Here is a 21,665-nt window from a genome sequence, read left to right on the forward strand (position 1 = left end):
CAGGAGATCTGCAAAAAATTAAATAGATGCTAATAGTCTGCAGGAGATCTTTTGGAAACAAATAGTAATCTGCAAAAGAAATTAAAAATGAAATAGATAGTATCTATATTCTATTCTGTTCTATTGTTTTTCTAGTCTAGTCTCTATTTCCATTCTAATCTTTTCTATTCAAATTCAAATTCATTCTATACGAAATTCGAATTCTGTTCTGTTCTATCATTTTTCTAGTCTATTTTCTATTTTATTATAATCTTTTCTATCCAAATTTAAAATTAATTAATTAAAAAATTTGAATTCATACTATTCGAAATTCAAATGTATTCTATTTGAAATTTGAATTTCAGAAGATGGTTGTATATTCATTCTATTAAATTATGTTTTTTCTAATCTTTTCTATATGAATTATAAATTTTGGAAGATGGTTAGTTACTTATACACATCTGTCACATCAACTTCTCATACTTGCAGTGTACAGTGCAAAAAAACATACACATCTTATTTCATTTATATTACTTTTCTGCAGAAGAGAATGACATTTTATGACCCGACTTTGGGGCCACGTATCTCGGGGCCACTTATAGCTAGCACTATAAATTTGGTATGCTAACGCAATAGAACTAACACTACAACATATCCAAATTTGGGGGTTCTAGCTCCAAGTGACCCCGAGTTACGGGGCCCCAAAGTCGGGTCACAAAATGTCAAGCACTTTAATGCAGCAGAGAATGACATTTTGCGACCCGACTTTGAGGCCCCCGTAACTCGGGGGTCACTTGGTGCTAGAAACTCCAAATTTGGAGATGTTGTAGTGCTAGTTCTATTGTGTTTACATACCAAATTTGGGGTTCCTAGGCATAAGTGGCCCCGAGATACGTGGCCCCAAAGTCGGGTCGCAAAATGTCATTTTTCTAATTTGATTAGACGTTAGCATTGTAATTCGGTAATTCGGATGCATCCGAATGTCTGAATAATGAAAATTCGTCCGAATTTAGATTCGGAACGAAACAAAATGCGCATGTCTACAATAAGCAGGGTTGTAAGATCTGCTAAAGCAGGCCAGAAGAGTCTGTAGCCATTTCAGGTGGTCATACACAGGCTGAAATTCAGCGGGAATTCCATCTGCCCATAAACTGCCTGATTTGTGACATGCCCGCAAGGTGAAACTCGACTTTGGCAATGCTGCAGTGGCTATACATGCAGCAGAGGTCCATCAATGAATACCTGCGTGAGTATGGCACAACAACAGGCTCAGGCCGGCTCAGCATTTTTTCCCCACGCCAATGGCTGCTGATAAAGAAAGCATGCACTGTACTGTCACAATTTTAAGGAGGCCACAAGGATGGTGAGTTGTGACAATGTATGCATCAGTTACACAATCCCTGTTTTGTTCCTGCTGGAGCAGACAATGTATGACATTATGGACAGGGCACTTGAGACAGAGCAGCAGGGCGAAGAGGAGGACTTCTTTTCCTCTCAAGACCCGCTTTATCAAAACACCATTCTTGCAATATCATACAACTCACAAGAGGAGAGGGAGGAGGAGGAGTCTGGCAGGTTTGGAGGCTTTGAAGCAGGGGAAGACATACAGTAACCCTTAACAGATCGTTTTCCATCCCCAGAACCCCTTGGAGTAGTAAGTGGCTGGAAGGAGGCAGTTCCAGATAATTCAATTCTCAGTGACCCAGAGGAGTCTTTTTCTCCATGCCTCCACAAACTTGCAGTGTACAGGCTCCCTCAAAGCCTGCGAAAGGACCTGAGAATACGCGGCATTAAGGAAAAGGATCACTATTGGTTGGCAACCCTACTTGACCCCTGTTACAGGGGGAAAGTCTTGGAACTCCTGTCCACACAGAGGGAGCAAAAGATGAAATCTCTTGAATACACCTTAAGGAGGATTTTATGTAATGCCTTTCCAGACTCTGGTAGGTTACAGTCTCAAGGAAAATGTAGTTTTGAGGCTACTGCTGGTCAAGAGAGGAGCAGTGGAGAAAGGGGGCACCTCAGTGATATTTTTCTTTTCAAAATTTTTTTAGTCCTTTGTGCCCAGGGCTGTCCGCTTCCACATCCCATCAGCAGCATCTGCATCATATGGTTGGGAGATTATCTAGGGGCAAAAATGGACATTGGGGGATTTCCAGTTGATGATCCACTGGGTCATGAGAATAGACCACTGGCCAGCTATCAAGCCTGTGATGCCGATGTCTCTGATTAAGTGCTTCCTGGATCTGGACTCTCTGAAAGACTGTCTAGCGTGCCTAGCTTTGTGGTTGTTGATTTTGTCTGAAATACATTTTTGGTGTAGGTTTTATGGGCATAATTAACACACAAGGACCGATTTTTCCACACCTGTTTGACAAGTACATATCATTTACATTTTTGACAACCCAAAGACCAATTTTTCTGCACCTGTTACTTCTATCCAAAGTCTGCAAAAGAGACACCAGAATTTATCCCAAAATATCTCTAATCTTGTTCCCAGCGCACTAAATCGTGATCTCGTCATACAGACTGGCTCCCCAAGCCATTGTTTACAAAATAAAGAAAGCTTGCAGTGAAAACTATTACTTTTTTGGCTTTATAAATGTCCATATTGCTGCAGCAGCTTCTATACACTGTACAGATGTGGCACTTTACAGGCAGACTAAGGGAATCCCCCAGGCACTATTTTTAAAGCATTTTTTTTTTTCATTTTTATTGTTATTTCCCCTTTTTATCAGTCTGGTTGTACTAAAGTTGATTGATCAATCAACTGAGTACATTCAGCCGGGTCATTATTGGTTTGAATCCTTGCCGGTTCCTGCTGAACTGACCGAGATTCAAACCGTGTATGGCTGGCCTAACTATGGAAAAACCTCAAACCCAATTTTGGAAAGATTTGCAAAGGCAGCATCTACTTAGAGTAAAACGTTTGGGGTAGGGGGAGAGGGGGGGGGGGGTGTTCACTAAAGGGAAGATTCAGGCAAAAAGATAAATTTACTATGACAATGTATACATACAGTATATTACCAGCCCAGAAATCATCAGTACCAGCTCATTGGATGGAAGGGATGATGATGCTGATTCATTGTCCAATGAACAGTTTAGAGGCACAGCGGTTACATAAGGTGAATCTCTAAACCTAAAGTTAGGGGTGTCTTGGCTTTGCAGCCTGATGGAAATTGCCCAACAGAATTACTGATAAAATGGCTATGAATGTCTGTGAACATGTGTATTGTGACAGTACAACACTCTGTGTGAGAAGGGGGACCTGTGTTCTCATCCATACAGGTTGAGGGGCTTCAGGATGCATATTCAGTACAGAGGAAACTGGTTGTTCAGTCTCCTCTGGGGATTAGTAAATCCTGGGCTGGGTCCTGGCTTCATAGAGGGTTAGGGGATGAAGTCTCCAATCTTGGGTCTATCAACTAGCAACTTATTGTTCATGTGTGTGCAGAGTTTTTATAGAGATGATGACTAGAATTCAGGGATCCAGTGTGGCTGCAAAGGAGCAACCAGAGATGGTGCGTGTGTGCAGTGCCAGGACAAGATCATCCAGTGCCAAGGACAAAGATGCACAATTGCACCTCCCCTTCATTATGTGTGAGCTTATGAGGAGGAGGGGGAGAGAGAGAGCACAGCCCGCACCTCCTCCCGGCCCTCTCCTCCTCCCTGTGTGGCTTCCAGTGCTGGGCTGACAGACGTAGTGTTATTGTCACTACTTCTGTCAGCCTTATAGAAGAAGGAACTTGTGGCGCCCTCATCCCTGCAATGCACAATGTGCTCAGGGCAGCCTCTCCTTGTCCCGGCCTTGCATGTGTGCACAAGAGTCTGAATTGTGAGGTCTGCCTGCAGGGTAGACAGACAAATGGTTTAAAATGGTTGTAAACCCTTACAAACCACTTTAACCTACAGGTAAGCCTAGATTAAGGCTTACCTGTAGGTCCAAGAAATATCTCCTAATCCTATACGGTTTAGGAGATATTTTCCCGAAGACAGGCATCGCTGTCTATAGCGCATGCGCCGTAGACAGCGGTGCGCAGGCGCACTGGGTAAGCCGCATATCGCGGCGATATGCCGCGAGTGTCGGCTCCTGTGCGCATGCGCGGAAGTGACATCATCGCTGCTCCGGCGAATCACAGTGCCGGAGCAGTGAGACCCACAGAAACCCACCAAGAAGATGGACGCTCGGAACTACAGGGGACAGCGGTGACTTCGCTGGCTCCTGTGTCAGGTAAATGACACATAATGGACTACTATGTGATGCATAGTAGTCCATTATGCTTTGCCTTTGCAGGGAATCAAAGAGGAAGTAAACCCATCAGGGTTTACTTCCTCTTTAAAGCCTGTGAAGCCATAGCAGCTGTGCTGCAAGAGCAAGCCAAGAGGACATTTTGTTGTGTCTATGGAAGAATAATGATAAAAAACAATGTAAGTGTGACCCTTGCGTGTTTTTTGGACTTTATTTCAATAAAGGTGGGCAAGAACAGCCCTAAGAAGAAGATTTTGTAAGTGGACTGCATCCTTGAAAGCACCAAACTTGATATTATTTCGCACATTATCTTGACATCTTATTTAGTGATTTGCCTGGTATTGTGTTTTCACGAGGTATCATCACTCATTGAGGACCCATTTACATTTGTGCGATGTGTTAATGCATGTAATGTTACATCTTAACAATCTCTGCATTAAGACACCCATTAAAATCAATGGGCTTGAAAGGAAAGGGTGGCTGATCACGTGACCACTGCGTTTGGCTGCCATTGTGGTTGCATGATTGGGAGACAGTCCTGCTCACTCCCATTCATTTTTATAGACTGAGGTCTGTTTTTGACAGCTTGGGTACAGTGCTAGAAGACTGCAATGAGTGTGTTCTCAGCACAGAAATCTCTGCCACCCATGGGCACATATGTACAGCAAGTGGGTATCAAAGCCCACCCTCTAAGGCTGGATTCACACCTATGGAATTTTTAGTGCTTTTTGCATTTTGCAGATTTGCACTACAGTCCATATAACATGGTTTCCCATGGAACACGTTCTGTAGTGCAAATCTGCAAAAGGCAAAAAGCACTAAAAATGCCATAGGTGTGAATCCAGCCTAAAGCTCACCCACACATGTGTTACATGTGGAGAAAAAAGATACAAAGCAGCCTGAGTAGAAAAGTATTTCCCTGTCAGCATGCTGCAGAGAAAGGTCCTTGCCATGTGTGGATTCAGTGGTCTCTCTGCAAAGAACACGCACCATTTCACACAAGAACTGGGGCTCCAATCTGCATGGAGCATACATTTTGCTGATTTAGCATTGGACCTCTGCAGAGATACCACTGATTGTACACAGGGCACAACAGTCCTTCTCTTGTTTTATTCGAAAGGTAAACAGACACTTCAACTAAAGCCGCGTACACACGGGCGGACTGTATAGCCTACTTAGTCCGTCATACAATCCGACGGATAGTCCGTCACACTTTCGACTGAACGGACTTGACCACACATGGATGCACAAACAGTCCTGTCAAAAGCTTGCGCGATGACGTGTACAGCACGTACGACGGGACTAGAAATAGGAAGTCCAATACACAGCAATGCAATCTTCCGCCGTGTAAATCCTTTCTGAGCATGCGCCATTCTTAGTCCGTCGAACTAGCCTACACACGAGCGGATTGTCCGCTGAAACCAAAGTATGACGGACAGAATTTTGAAAAATCCGAAATACTTAGTACGCCAGACTGCACGCTGAAAAAGTCCGCTGAAGCCCACACACGAGCGGACTGTCCGCTGAAATGTGTTTCGACGGACTAAGTAGGCCATACAGTCCGCCCGTGTGTACGCGGCATAAGACAGTTACAGCAAAATTGTTATTACCTTCATCTTCTCACGGATGGTCCGCTCCATATTCTCATTCATCATTCTTCTCTCCTCCTCCATTTGTCTTGTCATTTCACTAATGGTCTGCTCAAGCACGGCCTTGTTATCAGCCTCCACTTGTTTACTCTGTTCTTCTAACTGTCTTCTGAAATCTTGTTCCATTTCACTAATTTTTCTGCGATTGTTTTCCTCTGAGAGTACAAACAGAAAAAAAATGAGAAATCTTTTAATTGAAAAAAAATTCAGGGTTTTTACACATAGAAGAATTGTGATGTTATAGATAGCTGAGATGTGACATTAAAATATAAGTGAGCTGATATTAAAGATATTTTTAATTTCATGGATTAGTAGCAGACAGATGTCCTCATTAGCCCAGCTGTATTACAAATGTCATACCAGTGGTGTAGATAAGGGGGGGGGGGGTCCAATTCCTTCTACAATTTGCAAACAGAAGCAGGTAGTGCTGACCTCCTTTGAGCATTTCAGGAGCCACCCCCTACTGCTTGTCAAATCTCAGAGAGGCAGCAGGAGCGAGGAAAGCTTTTCTCAGCTCCTCCTCAGCTCTAGCCACATGACCCAAAAAGGGAGATCTTTTTTACTTGTGAACTTCCAGGTCTGGTGAGTGTATTATGGAGTGGGAGCTGTAGTACTGGGATAAGAGGGAGATCTGTACTGGAGAGAAGTCTAAATCAGGGGAAGAGATGTACCAGGGTGGAATTTGACTTGGAGAAGGAGGTAATTTTTTGTTGTATTCTGTCTAAAAACCTGTGCATTTTGCTCTCCTGACCCCTATGCTCTCTTTATTACTGACCCATGACCTCTGCACTTTTTTGTTAACGTATCATAACCCCTGCTGCCCAACGGACCCAACAAATAGAAAAAAAATAAAAAAAAGCTCCACCTCCATGGGAGGCCTCCCATGATGTAACCGGACGACCCCGTCCCCTCGTCCCCGACCCCGTCCCCTCTAACGTCACATGACATCAGAAGTGGTGGGGGACTCGGTTACATCACCGGGTGGCCCCTCCCTTGCCTAACAGCTGTCAAAGTAAAGAGACAGTTGTTGACAGGAAGCCTCTCGTTGAGTCAGATTTTTTATTTTTTTCTATTTATCGAGTCCATCGGGCAGGGTGATTGAAGATCGATGGACATCGCAAGACGCTTTTTTTTCCTTTTTAATAAAGGAATTGTCAAAAACTGTCTGTGGCGGTTTAGACTTCTTGACACTTTTTTGGGTGAATGGGTAGGGGTATTTTATACCCAATACCCATTCACATAGGGAGAGCCGGGATCTGGGAGTCCCCTTGTTAAAGGGGGCTTCCAGATTCCAATAAACCCGCGCCCGCAGACCCCGAACAAACACAGCCCAGGGATGTCGGGAAGAGGCTCTTGTCCCAATCAACATGGGGACAAGGTCCTTTGGGTACACCCCAAAGCACCCTTCCCATGTTGAGGGCAAGTGGCTGCTTGCTCGGATAAGGGTATGGTATGGATTTTGGTGGGGATCCCACAACAATTTTGTTTTACATTTTGGTGTGGAGTTACCCTTAAAATCTATACCAGACCCAAAGGGCCTGGTATGGATTTTGGGGGGGGGGACCCCATGCCATTTTTTTTTCTTAATTCTGTCATAGGGTTCACCTTAACCACCTCAATACACTGTATTATATACTCTGAATTGCACTATATACCCTGCACTGTATTACAGTATATATACTACACTGACTGCACTATATATTCTCCACTGCATTATATATACTACACTGACTGCATTATATACTCTGCAATGTATTATATATAATATACAGACTGCACTATATACTCTACCGCATTATATATACTATACGGACTGCACTATATAATCAGAACTGCATTATATATACTATACCAGGCGTCTTAAAACTATGGCCCTCTAGTTGTTCAGGAACTACAATTCCCATCATGCAGAGTCATGTCTGTGAATGTCAGAGTTTTACAATGCCTCATGGGATGTGTATTTCCTCAACAGCTGTAGTGTGAGGATCCCTTTACTATATGGACTACCAGGGGCGGACTGACAACTCATGGGGCCCCTGGGCAATAGGAGATTATGGGGCACCCAGGCAATCAGAGATTATGGGGCCACACAGTATACAATCACACAGTATACACATACATGTACACACAGTATACACAGGCATGTTTCTATTGGCTGAGAAGGTAATGGAGAGGTGGGGCAGCTATAATCTCAGGATTTTTAGACCAAAAGTATGTCGGTAAGGGACATTTCAGAGACAGATGTAAAAAAAATGTTTTATATACTGTCCCTGGTTTTACTGAAGCTGGTAACCCTGATGGGGCCCCCTAGTTGCCCAGGGCCCTCGGTCAGTGCCCGAGTGGCCAAATGGTCAGTCCGCCCCTGCGGACTACACTATATACTCTGAACTGTATTTATATATATATATATATATATATATACACTAAACTGACTGACTGCACGCTACACTACACTACCTGCCTAACCTCTATTAATTCACTATATACAGCCACTGTGTAAGCAGCAGCCTTATGTAGTGTGGGGCGTGTACTTACGCAAACCCTGAGCCTGAGAACCCTGCCTTTGCATAGTTGCCAACTGTCCCGAATTTCGTGGGACATTCCTGCCATTAGGACATTTTTCCCAAATTCATTTTGTCCCGGGAAATGTCCCGCGAAATTCGGTTTGTCCCGGGAAATTGAATTTATAGTTTTTTTGCCGCCGGCCGCTAGAGGTCGGCGGTTGGCGGAGACAATGTCTCCGCCGGCCGCCATTTTTAAGAAGACCAGAAGTTGGTTTACACCTGTGGTGCCGCCCACCCCCGCTGCTAGTGTGTTACTGTTTGTGTCAGTCAGAGTGTAAAGGGCGGTGGGCGGCGTCACAGTCATCTGCGCACGGCAACGGCGGCATCATGTCGGGGCCAGTCAGTCTACAATGTGGATGTCGAGTCGGGGGCCAGTCAGTCTACAATGTGGATGTCGGGTCAGGGGCCAGTCAGTCTACAATGTGGATGTCAGTGACAGACAGTCATGGTATGTGAATGTGGGGGCCAGTGACAGTCATGGTATGTGAATGTGGTGTGGGGGGCCAGTCTGTGAATGTGGGGGGCCAGTCTGTGAACGTGGGGGGCCAGTCTGTGAACGTGGGGGCCAGTCTGTGAACGTGGGGGCCAGTCTGTGAACGTGGGGGCCAGTCTGTGAACGTGAGGGCCAGTCTATGAACGTAGGGGCCAGTCGTATGTTGGGGGCCAGTCTGTGAATGTGGGGGCCAGTAGTATGTTGTGGGCCAGTCTGTGAATGTGGGGGCCAGTCTGTAAACGTGGGGGCCAGTCTGTGGACGTGGGGGCCAGTCTGTGGACACGGGGGCCGGTCTGTGGAGTATGTAGGGGCCGGTCTGTGGATGTCAGAGGGGCACCAGATGTAAGGAGGGGCTCCGCTGATGGAAACAGATGTGAGGAACGTACCATTGATGGGGCACCTGATGTAAGGACAGACTCCGCTTGGGACACCTGATGGCATCCGGTGGCAGGCAACGTGGCTAGTGATGCGCTCAAGGCTCCCACTGATTCGGCATTATGGTGAGTTGAATGATTTAATTTTATATTACAATGTAATAATAGAAATAATGTGCTTCAATCATCCTGACACCATAACAATCATGGTGCCGGGATGATTGAAGCGCTAACACCAGGTATTTGGAGTATCTTTATCTGCTGATTGTCAAACTCTGGAAAACACATACTGCTATTATGGTGTAGGATCGGGGGGCTGCTGTCCCTCCTTTCCCTCTCCCCCCCTTCCCTCTCTCCACTCCCCTCCTTTCCCTCTCCATCCCGCATTCATCTCAGGCCGCGTACACACGGGCGGACTGTTCGCCCAACCTTGTCCGCTGAACAGTGTTTGGGCGGACAGTCCGCTCGTGTGTGGGCTTTCAGCGGACAGTTTCAGCGGACAGTTGGACGAACAAGGTTTTTCGGAAATTCCGAAAAACTGTCCGCTGAAACCTTGTTTCAGCGAACAGTCCGCCCGTGTGTAGGCTTGTTCGACAAACTAAGTTCCGCGCATGCTCAGAAAGGATTTACACGCCGAAAGTTATAATGCAGTGTATAGGACGTCGTATTTTTCGTCCCGTCGTACGTGCCGTTCACGTCATCGCGCACGGTTTCAGCGGACTGTTCGTTCGTCGTGTGTGGCCATGTCCGTCCATGCTAATTTTGAGCGGACTGTTTGCCGAAACTGTTGGACGGACAAAGTTGGGCGAACAGTCCGCCCGTGTGTACGCGGCCTCAGACTCTAACCACACCCCTTTGAGCCACGCCCCATGTAAGCCACGCCCACTATTTATGTAAACCACACTCATTTTTATATGCCACACATATAAACGCATGCCCCGCCCCCTAATTATACCACAACTCCGCCCACTGCCAAAAAAGGGTCCCGCGTGTTTTTTTACAATGTTGGCAACTATGCCTTTCGCCAATCATGACATCATAGCAGATTATACGGGGCCGCTGTGTAAGCAGCCTTATATAGCATGGGGCGTTGGCTTAGCCCCCTGAGCCATGATTGACCAAAAAAGGCACCCTGCATTTGGCCAATCACAGCTCTCACAGCAGATCTCGCTGTGATTGGCCAAAGCATGCAGGTCAGGTGCATGCTTTGGCCAATCAGCAGCTGTCAATGCACTATGATCTCGCAGTATATTATGGAGCACTCTGCGGTGCTAGAACTTGCCGCGAACGCCCCATATGTTCGTTTGTTCCGTTTTTATTGCTGTATCGCTGATAAATAAACTTAGGATTTTTGGAAAACGATATCACACTATGGAGAAACTTCTTTCTTGTTCCTGATCCTCTGGACCTGGAGACATTCTTTTATAGGAGAAAAAGCTGCCGAAGGAGGGTTGCAGTGAGCCACCAAGGAGGAGAAAGTGACCGTACTGTTGTCCTTTTATGACATTTGACTCTTGGGGGTCTTCCTTGAAGGTGAGAGGCTGGCACTACTGGGGGAGGATTCTGAATATATTCACAAGTATTATTTTAGATTGGACTCCCTTATCTGTCCCTGTCCCCCTCATCTTTGCTTGATTATACAGAGTTAAGAGACTGAACATCTCCCTGAATATTTCCTCGAATTATCAAAACACTCTTTGGATGCAGTTTGTGAAGAGTGTTTATTATTGCACTTTAAATATTGAAATAAGAGGTCTTGATGCACTTTATTCACTGGATTAGATTTTTTTGCATTTTGAATGTTTTATTTATCATTATAAATCTTTGTCATTAACCACTTCAATACCAGGAACTTATACACCTTCCTGCCCAGAAGAATTTTCAGCTTTCAGCGCTGTCGCACCTTGAATGACAATTGCGCGGTCATGCTACACTGTACCCAAACAACATTTTATCATTTTGTTCCCACAAATAGAGCTTTCGTTTGGTGGTATTTGATCACCTCTACTTTTTTTATTTTCTGCTAAACAAATTAAAAATGTTTTTTTTTGTTTCAGTTACAAAACTTTGTAAATAAGTAAGATTTCTCCTTCACTGATGGGCATTGATGAGGCTGCAGTGATGGGCACTGATAAGGCGGGACTGATGGGCGCCGATGATGTGGCACCATTGAAGTGCCACTGATAGGCGGCACTGATAGGCACTGATAGGCACTGATAGGTGGCACAAATAGGCACTGATAGGTGGCACGGATTGGCATGGATAGGTGGCACGGATGGGCATGGATAGGTGGCACATATGGGTATGGATAGGCGGCACGGATGAGCATGGATGGGCACTGATAGGCGGCATGGCTGGGCACTGATAGGAAGACTGAAACACCGCAAAGACGATCGCCATGATGCGTGCCTACGGGGGAATGCAGCGGCTTAATATCCTGAGGACGTCATATGGCGTCCGGTCAGGATATTGAAACCACTTTGCCGCCGTCATTCTGCAATATGGCGGGCGGCAAGTGGTTAATTGTTTATGCAAAGACACATTTTTAGGAGGAATTAGTGTTAATTTAGCACATTTGCACTTTAATGGTTAATTTAAGTTATTTAAGTTCTGAAGGCAGTTGGTTACACTAGATTTTAGTTAGGGGTATCAGGGTAAAAGGGGGCTGAATACAAATGCAGGTCATCGCCACACTTGTCAGATGTAAAAAAAAATTGAGAAAACATTTATCATTTTCCTACCACTTCACGATTATGTGCCACTTTGTGTTGGTCTATCATATAAAATCCCGATAAAATACATTTACGTTTTGGTTGTAACATGAAAAAATGTTGAAAATGTCAAGGGGTGTGAATACTTTTTCAAGGTACTGTATACTATGCTGTGTATTTCCTACTTTGGATCACTTCACTCTGTACTTTGGGCTGTATATTTTTTTTTTACACAACAGTTGCTTGTTTCTCGGTAGTTGCTGATTGGGTTAATGACGTTCTTCAGAGTAGTTTGAGTGTAGAAAGGTATATATTAAATGGAAGAGTTGAAAGGAGAAATGTATTATGTCATATGAAGGCAAGCACCATTATTATAGACAATATGACTGACAGTGAGTGGCAATGATATGATCATTCACCTGCCGCCTCCTTCTCTTTCATGTTCAGAGCGTTGTCCTGTTGTATAATCTTAATTTCAGCGCTTTGTTTGGACTCGATATATTGTATTAGAGCCTCAACCGCCTGTAGAATGGAAACAATAATAGGAATGTATTACAGGATGCACAAATCTGATTCTACTATATTATCTATTACAGTCTCGGGTGCCCATAGATGGAAACCCATCCATCTGAATATAGATCCTGAGGGGAGCCATCATACTAATTACTGGAATGATAAAATTGAAGGAATACTGGGGACAGTACATTTAAAATGCTGAAAATAAAAATGTGATTTACGTCCACAGTTAAAAAAGCGATAAAGAATCACAAAAGGGCATTTAAAATATATAACAATGAAAAAACGCTGTCAACATTTGGAAAGTTACAAAGAATATAGAAGAAAAAGAAAATCATGGCTACAAAAATTCAAAATGAATGACAAGTTTAGAAGAAGAATAGGACAAACCTCCTAAAAATGTTCAAATATAATAATAGTAAAAGGTCAGGTCTGAGCATGTAGGCCTTTTACTCCCGGCGGACTCCCGCTTTAAATGCAGAAAATATATTTGGATGTTAACACCAGAGAATATTAATGCAGAGAATATCCTATTTCTTCCTTGAGAGAGAATAAAATGTCTATTGATGGACGAACTTCCGACGGGACGTTTCGCGAACGCGGCCCGATAGTTCGCGAACCGTAACATTCGCGGCGGGCCCCATTGACTTCAATGGGAGGCAAACTTTGCAAACCTACAGGTCAAATTTGCAGCCACAAAATAATTACTAGCTGTGCACACATAGTCCCACCACATGGCCAATGACATAACACATGTATGAGGTAAATCTGGGATCGACAACTACAAGCATTCTTTTTTTATATGTGAAATTGTTGTGACAATTCAGGAATGTGGAGCGCATGAAGGCAATGGAGGAGAGGGAAGGTCAGGGTAGGCAAAGAAGAGGGTGCAGGAGATGATCACCAGCAGCGTGACATACAGCAATGACACCTGCACCGTGATAGAGTCATCTGACACCAGCACCGTGATAGAGAGCACTGACATCAGCAGCGTGACATAATGCACTAACACTAGCACCGTGATATACAGCACTGACACCAGCACCGTGATAGAGATCACTGACATCAGCAGCGTGATATACAGCACTGACACCTGCACTGTAAGCAGCCCCAGGAGGAAGTCAGCATAGCACAGGGATGGTGGGAGCCCCTGATAATATGCACAGCAGAGGTACAGCCCCAGGAGGAAGTTAGCACAGCACAGGGATGGTGGGAGCCCCTCATAATAAGCAGCCCCAGGAGGAAGTCAGCACAGCACAGGGATGGTGAGAGCCCCTCATAATGAGCATATCACAGGGATGGTGGGAGCCCCTCATAATATGCACAGCAGAGGTAGAGCCCCAGGAGGAAGTCAGCACGGCACAGGGATGGTGGGAGCCCCTCATAATATGCACAGCAGAGGTACAGCCCCAGGAGGAAGTCAGCACAGGAATGGTGGTAGCCCCTCATAATGAGCATAGCACAGGGATGGTGGGAGCCCCTCATAATGAGCATAGCACAGGGATGGTGGGAGCCCTTCATAATTAGCAGCCCCAGGAGGAAGTCAGCACAGCACAGGGATGGTGGGAGCCCCTCATAATATGCCCAGCAGAGGTACAGCCCCAGGAGGAAGTCAGCACAGCACAGGGATGGTGAACTTTACAAACCTACAGGTCATATTTGCAGCCACAAAATAATTACTAGCTGTGCACACATAGTCCCACCACATGGCCAATGACATAACACATGTATGAGGTGAATCTGGGATCGACAACTACAAGCATTCTTTTTTCATATGTGAAATTCTGACAACTCAGGACTCTGAGACAATGGAGGCGGGGGAAGGTCAGGGTAGGCAAAGAAGAGGGTGCAGGAGATGATCACCAGCACCAGAACCGTGATATACAGCACTGAGTCCTGCACCGTGATAGAGTGCACTGACACCAGCACCGAGATAGAGAGCACTAACAGCAGCACTGATACCAGCAACTTGCTGCTGGGCCCCAAAAATATGACACCGCTCAACCTCTTCAAACAGGAGGGTACGGGCATATAGTACAATGTGCTTTTTAGGTTGTGATTAGCAAACTGTACCTCACTCAACCCTATATACTGTAGTACACTATACCTTACCAGTCCTTATAAGGACCTTTGTGGAACTAGTAGGTTGTGATTAGCAGACTGTACCTCAGTCCCTATACTGATAAAGGACTGCTGCAGAATTGGACAGCAGTCAGCAGTAGTGCACCTCAACCCTATATATTGTGGGCCTATACCAGTCCTTAAAGAATAGCAGACTGTACCTCACTTAACCCTATGTACTGTAGTACCCTATACCTTACCAGTCCTTATAAGGACCTTTGTGGAACAAGTGGGTTGTGAATGATTAGCAGACTGCAGCAGAAGGGCAGCAGTCAAGTATAATATTCTTTCTATATTTGGAAGAAAGAATATTATACGTGTACAAGCCTATTACCATACCAGTCCTAAAAAGAACCTTTGTGGACCTAATAGTAACAGCTACTGATTAAACTGACTGTCCCTCACTGCCTCACACACAGCTTCCAGCCTGTCCCTATATAAACTGACAAAACAGAGGCTGCTGGAACAATAACTTGAATAGCACTTTCGTGGACCTAATAGTAACAGCTAATGATTAAACTGACTGTCCCTGCAGCACACAGCGTCCTGTCTCTCTCTCTACACTGACAAGAGACAGGCTGCTGCAACAATCAGTAGCACAGCAGTGCCTCAAACCTATATCCTGAACTACACCTAACACTTATACCAGTCCTGAAAAGGACTTTTGTGGACCAAATAGCTAGCGATTTGGGTCACTGCAGTCTCTCCCTGCTCCACACAGCAACCTCTCCCTATAGTGACAGAAGAAAGAATGTAAAATGGCCGCCGGATCGGGTGTATTTATAAGTTAGGGGGAATGTCCAAGTGTCCATGTGCTGCAATGTCTCAATTGGCTGTCCTGTACCCCATGATGGATGTGTCATCATAGGTCAAAGTTCTTTTACACAGTAAACACGGAAGTCCGCCGGGCGAACGGCGGCAATAGTCCGCCGATCGGGCGAACGGCGGTAACAGTCTGCCGATCGGGCGAACGGCGGTAACAGTCCGCCGATCGGGCGAACGGTGGTAACAGTCCGCTGATCGGGCGGACTGCGAACAGCCGAAATTCGCCACGAAACAACCGCCGGGCGAACCGTTCGGCCATCCCTAAAAATGTCTTCCCAATCCCCATTTGGGTAAATTGGATCACTTGTACGATAAACGCTCCAACATTGGAAATTCATGTCGCATGATGTGTGAAAATCAATGTTTCCCTATGAGAGGCATCTAAACTGGTCCGACACAAGTGGGTCTGACTTTGAAAATGCTCCCTGCACTACTTTGGTCCGAATTTGATCCTACCTCAGCCCATTGAATATCACTGAAGTCGGATCACCATCTTAGCTTATCTGACATTGGCATGCGACTTGTTCTCTGATGATCTTGAAGGGAAACTCCACGCCAAATAAAAAAAAAAAAGAAAGACGGCATGGGTTCCCACTTCAAGAGCATACCAGGCCCATCGGTCTGGTATGGATTTTAAAATCCATAACAGACCCATATCTGAGCATGCAGCCCGTCAGATCAGGAAATACCGGATACCGGCTCCCCACCCTATGTAAATGAGTATGGGGTATATTGTACCCCTACCCATTCACTTCCAAAAAAAAAAAATGCAGTACTATCAGGGAAGTAGCCTGGATCAGTCCTGTCAGCTTCGCCGTTTCCCTGCGCGCACGTGCGACAGAACGGCGATTTGGTGAGCACATATTCGCAATAGAGCGGCGCTGAAGCGCATGCGTGTTTGCGGCTCCACTGAGTGGCACACACGCGCATGCATAGCGTGAATCTTCCGACTGGCCTATAAAAGGAGCTCTAATAGTCAGACAAGTTGCTGGTTCATTTTCAGCTCTCCTGTGATCATTACGTCCTGTTTCTGCTTACCGTCTACCTGTTGTGACCTGGATTGTTTAAAGACCCCGCTGACTCTCTCCTGACCCGACCTCCGGCTTGTTTCACAGACTTCCGGCTCTCTCCTGTGTTTGACCCCCGGCCTGTAGTCAGATTGTCTTCAGTCTCCTGTGATTGACAATCAGCCTGCCCCTAGATTTGCCTTCTGCCTTCAGCACTTCAAACTTTTGCTTGTTGCCGAACTGCTTGCCTGTGTTTGGACTTTCTCTTACCTGTTTACGGACTTGCTTGCTGCTGGCTTCCTGGATCTGCCCTGGACTTGCTACTTACCTTCTGGGTCTAACCCCATCCTGCACAGTGATCTCCTTGACCTTCATGCAAGTCGAGTGTCCTGCTGGTAGCTTGTGCCTCTTGGTGCAAACCACTCTTTGTACCATCTTCAGGGGTGGTGTGAGCTAAGTTGCAAAAGTGACCGCTCTCTGCATCTTGGCCTCGGTGAGTACCCTTTTGCTGATAGTATGAACCAGCCATGTCAGAGGCCAACAGAGCAGGTTCTCCCTTGGAAATTTTGTGCCAGCAAGTCACGGCCCTCATGGAAGCGGTGCAAAAACTACAGCAGGGCTACATGCAAATCAATGGCCATCTTCAGCAACTAGCTGGGGCTCCTGCACCAGTAGATCCAGCACAAGCATCCACCAGCGGGGCCTCCTCACCTTCGGTCTAGTCACCCCCCACTATGATGATGGCCGTTCCTGAACCCAGAACACCCGTGCCTGATCGATTTTTGGGTGATTTGAAAAAGTTCAGGGCATTTAAGAATGCGTGCTCCTTGTACCTGACCCTGCAACCCGGGACTTTTTCTTCTGAAATTGGTCGGATTTATTATTTCCCTACTGTCCGAAGAGCCCCAGGCCTGGGCTCATAGTCTCATGGAGCAAAGAAGCCCTCTCTTGAATTCCATGGATACCTTCTTTGAATCCATGGGTCAGTTATACGATGACCCACAATGCACCGCTACAGCTGAAGCCATCCTGCACGCCCTATCACAAGGAAAGTGACTAGTACAGGACTATACTGTTGAATTTCGCAAATAGTCGGCTGATACCGGCTGGAATGAGGCTGCCCTTAGATACCAATGCCACCAAGGTCTTTCAGAAATGTTAAAGGATGAACTGGCTTGGGTTGAGACCCCTGCTTCTTTGGAGGACTTAATTCAATTGGCTACCAAGCTTGACAGGCGCATGCGGGAGGGGTGCTCCGAGCGCCTTCAGGCTCCCCGGCCCAGCTGGATGCTCCCTAAGACTACTATTCCTTATCCTCCATTTCTAGTCCCTTCAAACTCCTCGTCCCCAGAGGGGGAGCCTATGTAACTGGGACTTGTTCACCCTCGCCTTACCCCTCACCTCTCAGGGGTTGTCAACTACCTTCGCAACTGCCCAGTGACATCCAGTAAGTTGCCTCCCCATTTTGTCATGAACTATCAGGCCACAGATCTTGCCCAGTCTTGCGTTACTCTGTTTCCTTACAGCTGACGGAAGAGAAGATTCAACTACCGGCCATAATTGTTTCAGGAGCGGGCAGTTGTTTTCTGGACATTTCATGGCTCAAAGACTGCACATCCCATTCCAGACTAAAAAACAAAATCTTCTTGTCCATCTGGCTGATGGGTCTCTTCCTCACTCGGGACCTGTTACACAGGAAACCCAACCAATTCTTACCACCACAGGCTCCCTTGGCTGCAGGCTCATGACCCTCAAATTAATTGGCACAGGAAAAAAGTCTTCTTCATGTCCAATTACTGCACCCAACCCTGCCTCATTCCAGTTCCAGCTCCTTGTATGGTGTTCGTTCCTGTATCTTATAGACTTCAGCACATTCCTCCAGCATATCTTGAATTCAAAGTGGTTTTCAATAAGAGAAGCAGACCTTTACCACCTCATCGGTCTTATGACTGCCCCATTGAACTGTTACCAGGCTCCGAGATCCCTTTCGGATGCATATTTGCATTATCTGAGACCGAACTAAAGGCTCTCAAAGCCTATATTGATGAGAACTTAGAAAAAGGCTTAATTCGCCCATCTTCATCCCCAGCCGGGGTCTGGTATTCTCTTTGTTGGATAAAAAGATGGCTCTCTCAGACCCTGCATTGATTATAGGAAACTTAATAAAAGAACTATTAAAAACCGATACCCGCTCCCGCTCATCCCAGAATTATTCCAGCGCTTCCGGACTGCCAGAATATTCTCCAAATTAGTTCTGAGGCACCTATAATCGTATCCAAATTAATGCCGGTGATGAGTGTAAAACAGCCTTCAGGTCCAGATTCAGGGCTGGACTGGGACAGAAATTTGGCCCTGGACTTCACCCACACCAGCCCACTTACATTTTGAGTGTCCCATCAGCACCCCCTTACATCAGAGTCCCACCACCAGCCCCCTTACATCAGAGTCCCATCAGCAGCTCCCTTACATCAGAGTCCCATCAGCAGCTCCCTTACATCAGAGTCCCATCAGCAGCTCCCTTACATCAGAGTCCCATCAGCAGCTCCCTTACATCAGAGTCCCATCAGCAGCTCCCTTATATCAGAGTCCCATCAGCAGCTCCCTTACATCAGAGTCCCATCAGCAGCTCCCTTACATCAGAGTCCCACCACCAGCTCCTTACATCAGAGTCCCACCACCAGCTCCTTACATCAGAGTGTTCCCCTCCCATGTGTACTCACAGTTCTGAAGGCAGCTTCTCTTCTTCCTCTCTCCAGTCATGTGATAAGTGACAAGTTACAAGGGGAGAGAGAAAGGAAAGTCTGCCGGCCGTCTATCTCCCCTCTGCAGGCTGGAGGGAGCAGGAAGCCTAATGCTCTCTCCAGCATGTGACAAAAGCTGCTCCTCCTGACAGTAGATCACTCACTCTCAGGGAGGAGCGGCTCCAGGACTACACCAGACTGGCCCACTGAGCCATCGGCCCGCCGGGAATCTCCCGGTAGTCCCGATGGGCAGTGCATGCCTGTCCAGATTCGGACACTATGAGTACCTGGTGATGCCCTTTGGCCTGTCCAATACTCCGGCCACCTTCCAACATCTGTTGAATGATATTTTCAGAGACTACCTTAACCACTTAAGGACCGACAGGCCCAGCCCACCCAAGTGCAGTATCGATTGATCACTGTCACTTACAAAACACTAACACATAACTACAGCGATCGCAGAGTCAGGCCTGATCCCTGTGATTGCTAACAGTTTTTTTTGGTAGCGTTTTATATTTAAATCCGGAAGGCAGTGCTTGGTTTTCGGGGTCCCGTACGCAGCTAGGCTCCCAAAAAGTCCCCCACATGTGGTATCCCCGTACTCGGGAGAAGCAGCAGAATTTATTTTGGGGTGTAATTTGACTTATGCCCATAGCATGTGTGAGCAATATATCATTTAGTGACAACTTTGTGCAAAAAAAAAAAAAAATTAATATTCCTGCAACTTGTGACTCAACATGCCTCTCAGTAAATAGCTTGGGGTGTTTACTTTCCAAAATGGGGTCATTTGGGGGGGTTTTGTGCTATTTTGGCATTTTATGGCCTTCGAAACTGTGATAGGTAGTGAGGAGTGAAATCAAAAATTTGCACCCTTAGAAATCCTGAAGGCAGTGATTGGATTTCGGGGTGCCGTACGCGGCTAGACTCCCAAAAAGTCCCACATATGTGGTATCCCCGTACTCAGGAGAAGCATCAGAATATATTTTGGGGTGCAATTCCAAATATAACTATGGCATGTGTGCAATATATCATTTAGTGACAACTTTTTGTAAACTTTTTTTTTTGTGTCATTATTCAATCACTTGGGACAAAAAAAAAATATTCAATGGGCTCAACATGCCCCTCAGCATTTTCCTTGGGGTGTCTACTTTCCAAAATGGGGTCATTTGGGGGGGTTTGTACTGCCCTGCCATTTTAGCACCTCAAGAAACGTAAATTAAAAGCTGTGTAAATTCCAGAAAATGTACTCTAGTTTGCAGACGCTATAACTTTTGCGCAAACCAATAAATATACGCTTACTGACATTTTTTTTACTAAAGACATGTGGCTGAATACATTTTGCCCTAAATGTATGACTAAAATTGAGTTTATTCGATTTTTCTTACAACAAAAATTAGAAAATATATTTTTTTCTCCAAATTTTCGGTCTTTTTCCATTTATATCGCAAAAAATAAAAATCGCAGAGGCAATCAAATACCATCAAAAGAAAGCTCTATTTGTGGAAAGAAAAGGACGCAAATTTCGTTTGGGTACAACATTGCATGATCGCGCAATTACCAGTTAAAGCAGTGCAGTGCAAAATTGTAAAAAAACCTCTGGTCCTTAGGTTGAAAATTGGTCCGGGGCTGAAGTGGTTAACAACTTTGTAGTTGTCTACTTGGATGACATCCTCATCTTTTCTATCACTATCGAACTGCATCAGGACCATATAAAAAAGGTCCTCGCCATCCTCAGGCAATACAGACTATACCTTAAGGGAGAGAAATGTGAATTTAGAAAGACTGTGGTTCAATTTTTAGGATTTGTCATTTCTACTGAGGGGATCGCCATGGACCCTCAAAAGGTCAAAGCAATTCTTGAATGGCCTGCTCCAGGGGACAAAAAAGCTGTGCAACGGTTCATAGGCTTCGCTAACTTTTATCAAAGATTGTTGGTTTTTCATCAATTGTTGCCCCCATCACTCAGCTGAACCGTCAACATGGTCGTTTTCAGTGGTCCCAGGAAGCCTTCACTAAACTTAAAACTCTGTTTACTTTCACTCAAATTTTAAAGCATCTTGATCTGCTCCTGCCATTTGTGTTAGAAGTTGATGCCTTTGAAACCGCCACTGGAGCCATCATTTCTCAAAGACGGGGTCCCAAAGCCCTTCTGCAACCGTTAGCCTTTGCATCCCATAAGTTAAACCTTCCATAGATAAACTACGACGTTGGCGATGGAGAACTATTAGCCATTAAGTTCGCTCTAGAAGAGTGGAGGTATCTATTAGAGGGGGCAACCCACCCTATCACAATTTTCATTGACCACAAGAACCTAGAATACCTAGGGACCGCCAAATGCTTAAGGCCCCGACAAGCTCGTTGGGCACTTTTCTTTTCTAGATTCAACTTCCACATTTCGTACCGACCCGGGTCCAAAATGGCAAAGCAGATGTGCTC

The 21,665-nt window shown here is 45.6% G+C and overlaps 1 protein-coding gene across 1 annotated transcript in view; it reads right to left on the reverse strand.

Annotated features, from left to right (window-relative positions):
- Positions 1-21,665, reverse strand: part of LOC143925636 (guanylate-binding protein 3-like) — a 211,294-nt gene that overhangs the window by 19,056 nt on the left and 170,573 nt on the right. The window contains exons 10-11 of the mRNA XM_077450102.1: positions 12,439-12,541; positions 5,839-6,032 (exon numbers count right to left, since the gene is read on the reverse strand). Coding sequence (XP_077306228.1) covers positions 5,839-6,032; positions 12,439-12,541 — 297 coding nt within the window. The remainder of the gene's footprint in view (positions 1-5,838; positions 6,033-12,438; positions 12,542-21,665) is intronic.

Source organism: Lithobates pipiens, unplaced genomic scaffold (genome assembly GCF_037356315.1).
Source record: "Lithobates pipiens isolate NorthernLeopardFrog02 unplaced genomic scaffold, aLitPip1_a1.2 Scaffold_22, whole genome shotgun sequence".
Classification (NCBI taxonomy): domain Eukaryota; kingdom Metazoa; phylum Chordata; class Amphibia; order Anura; family Ranidae; genus Lithobates; species Lithobates pipiens.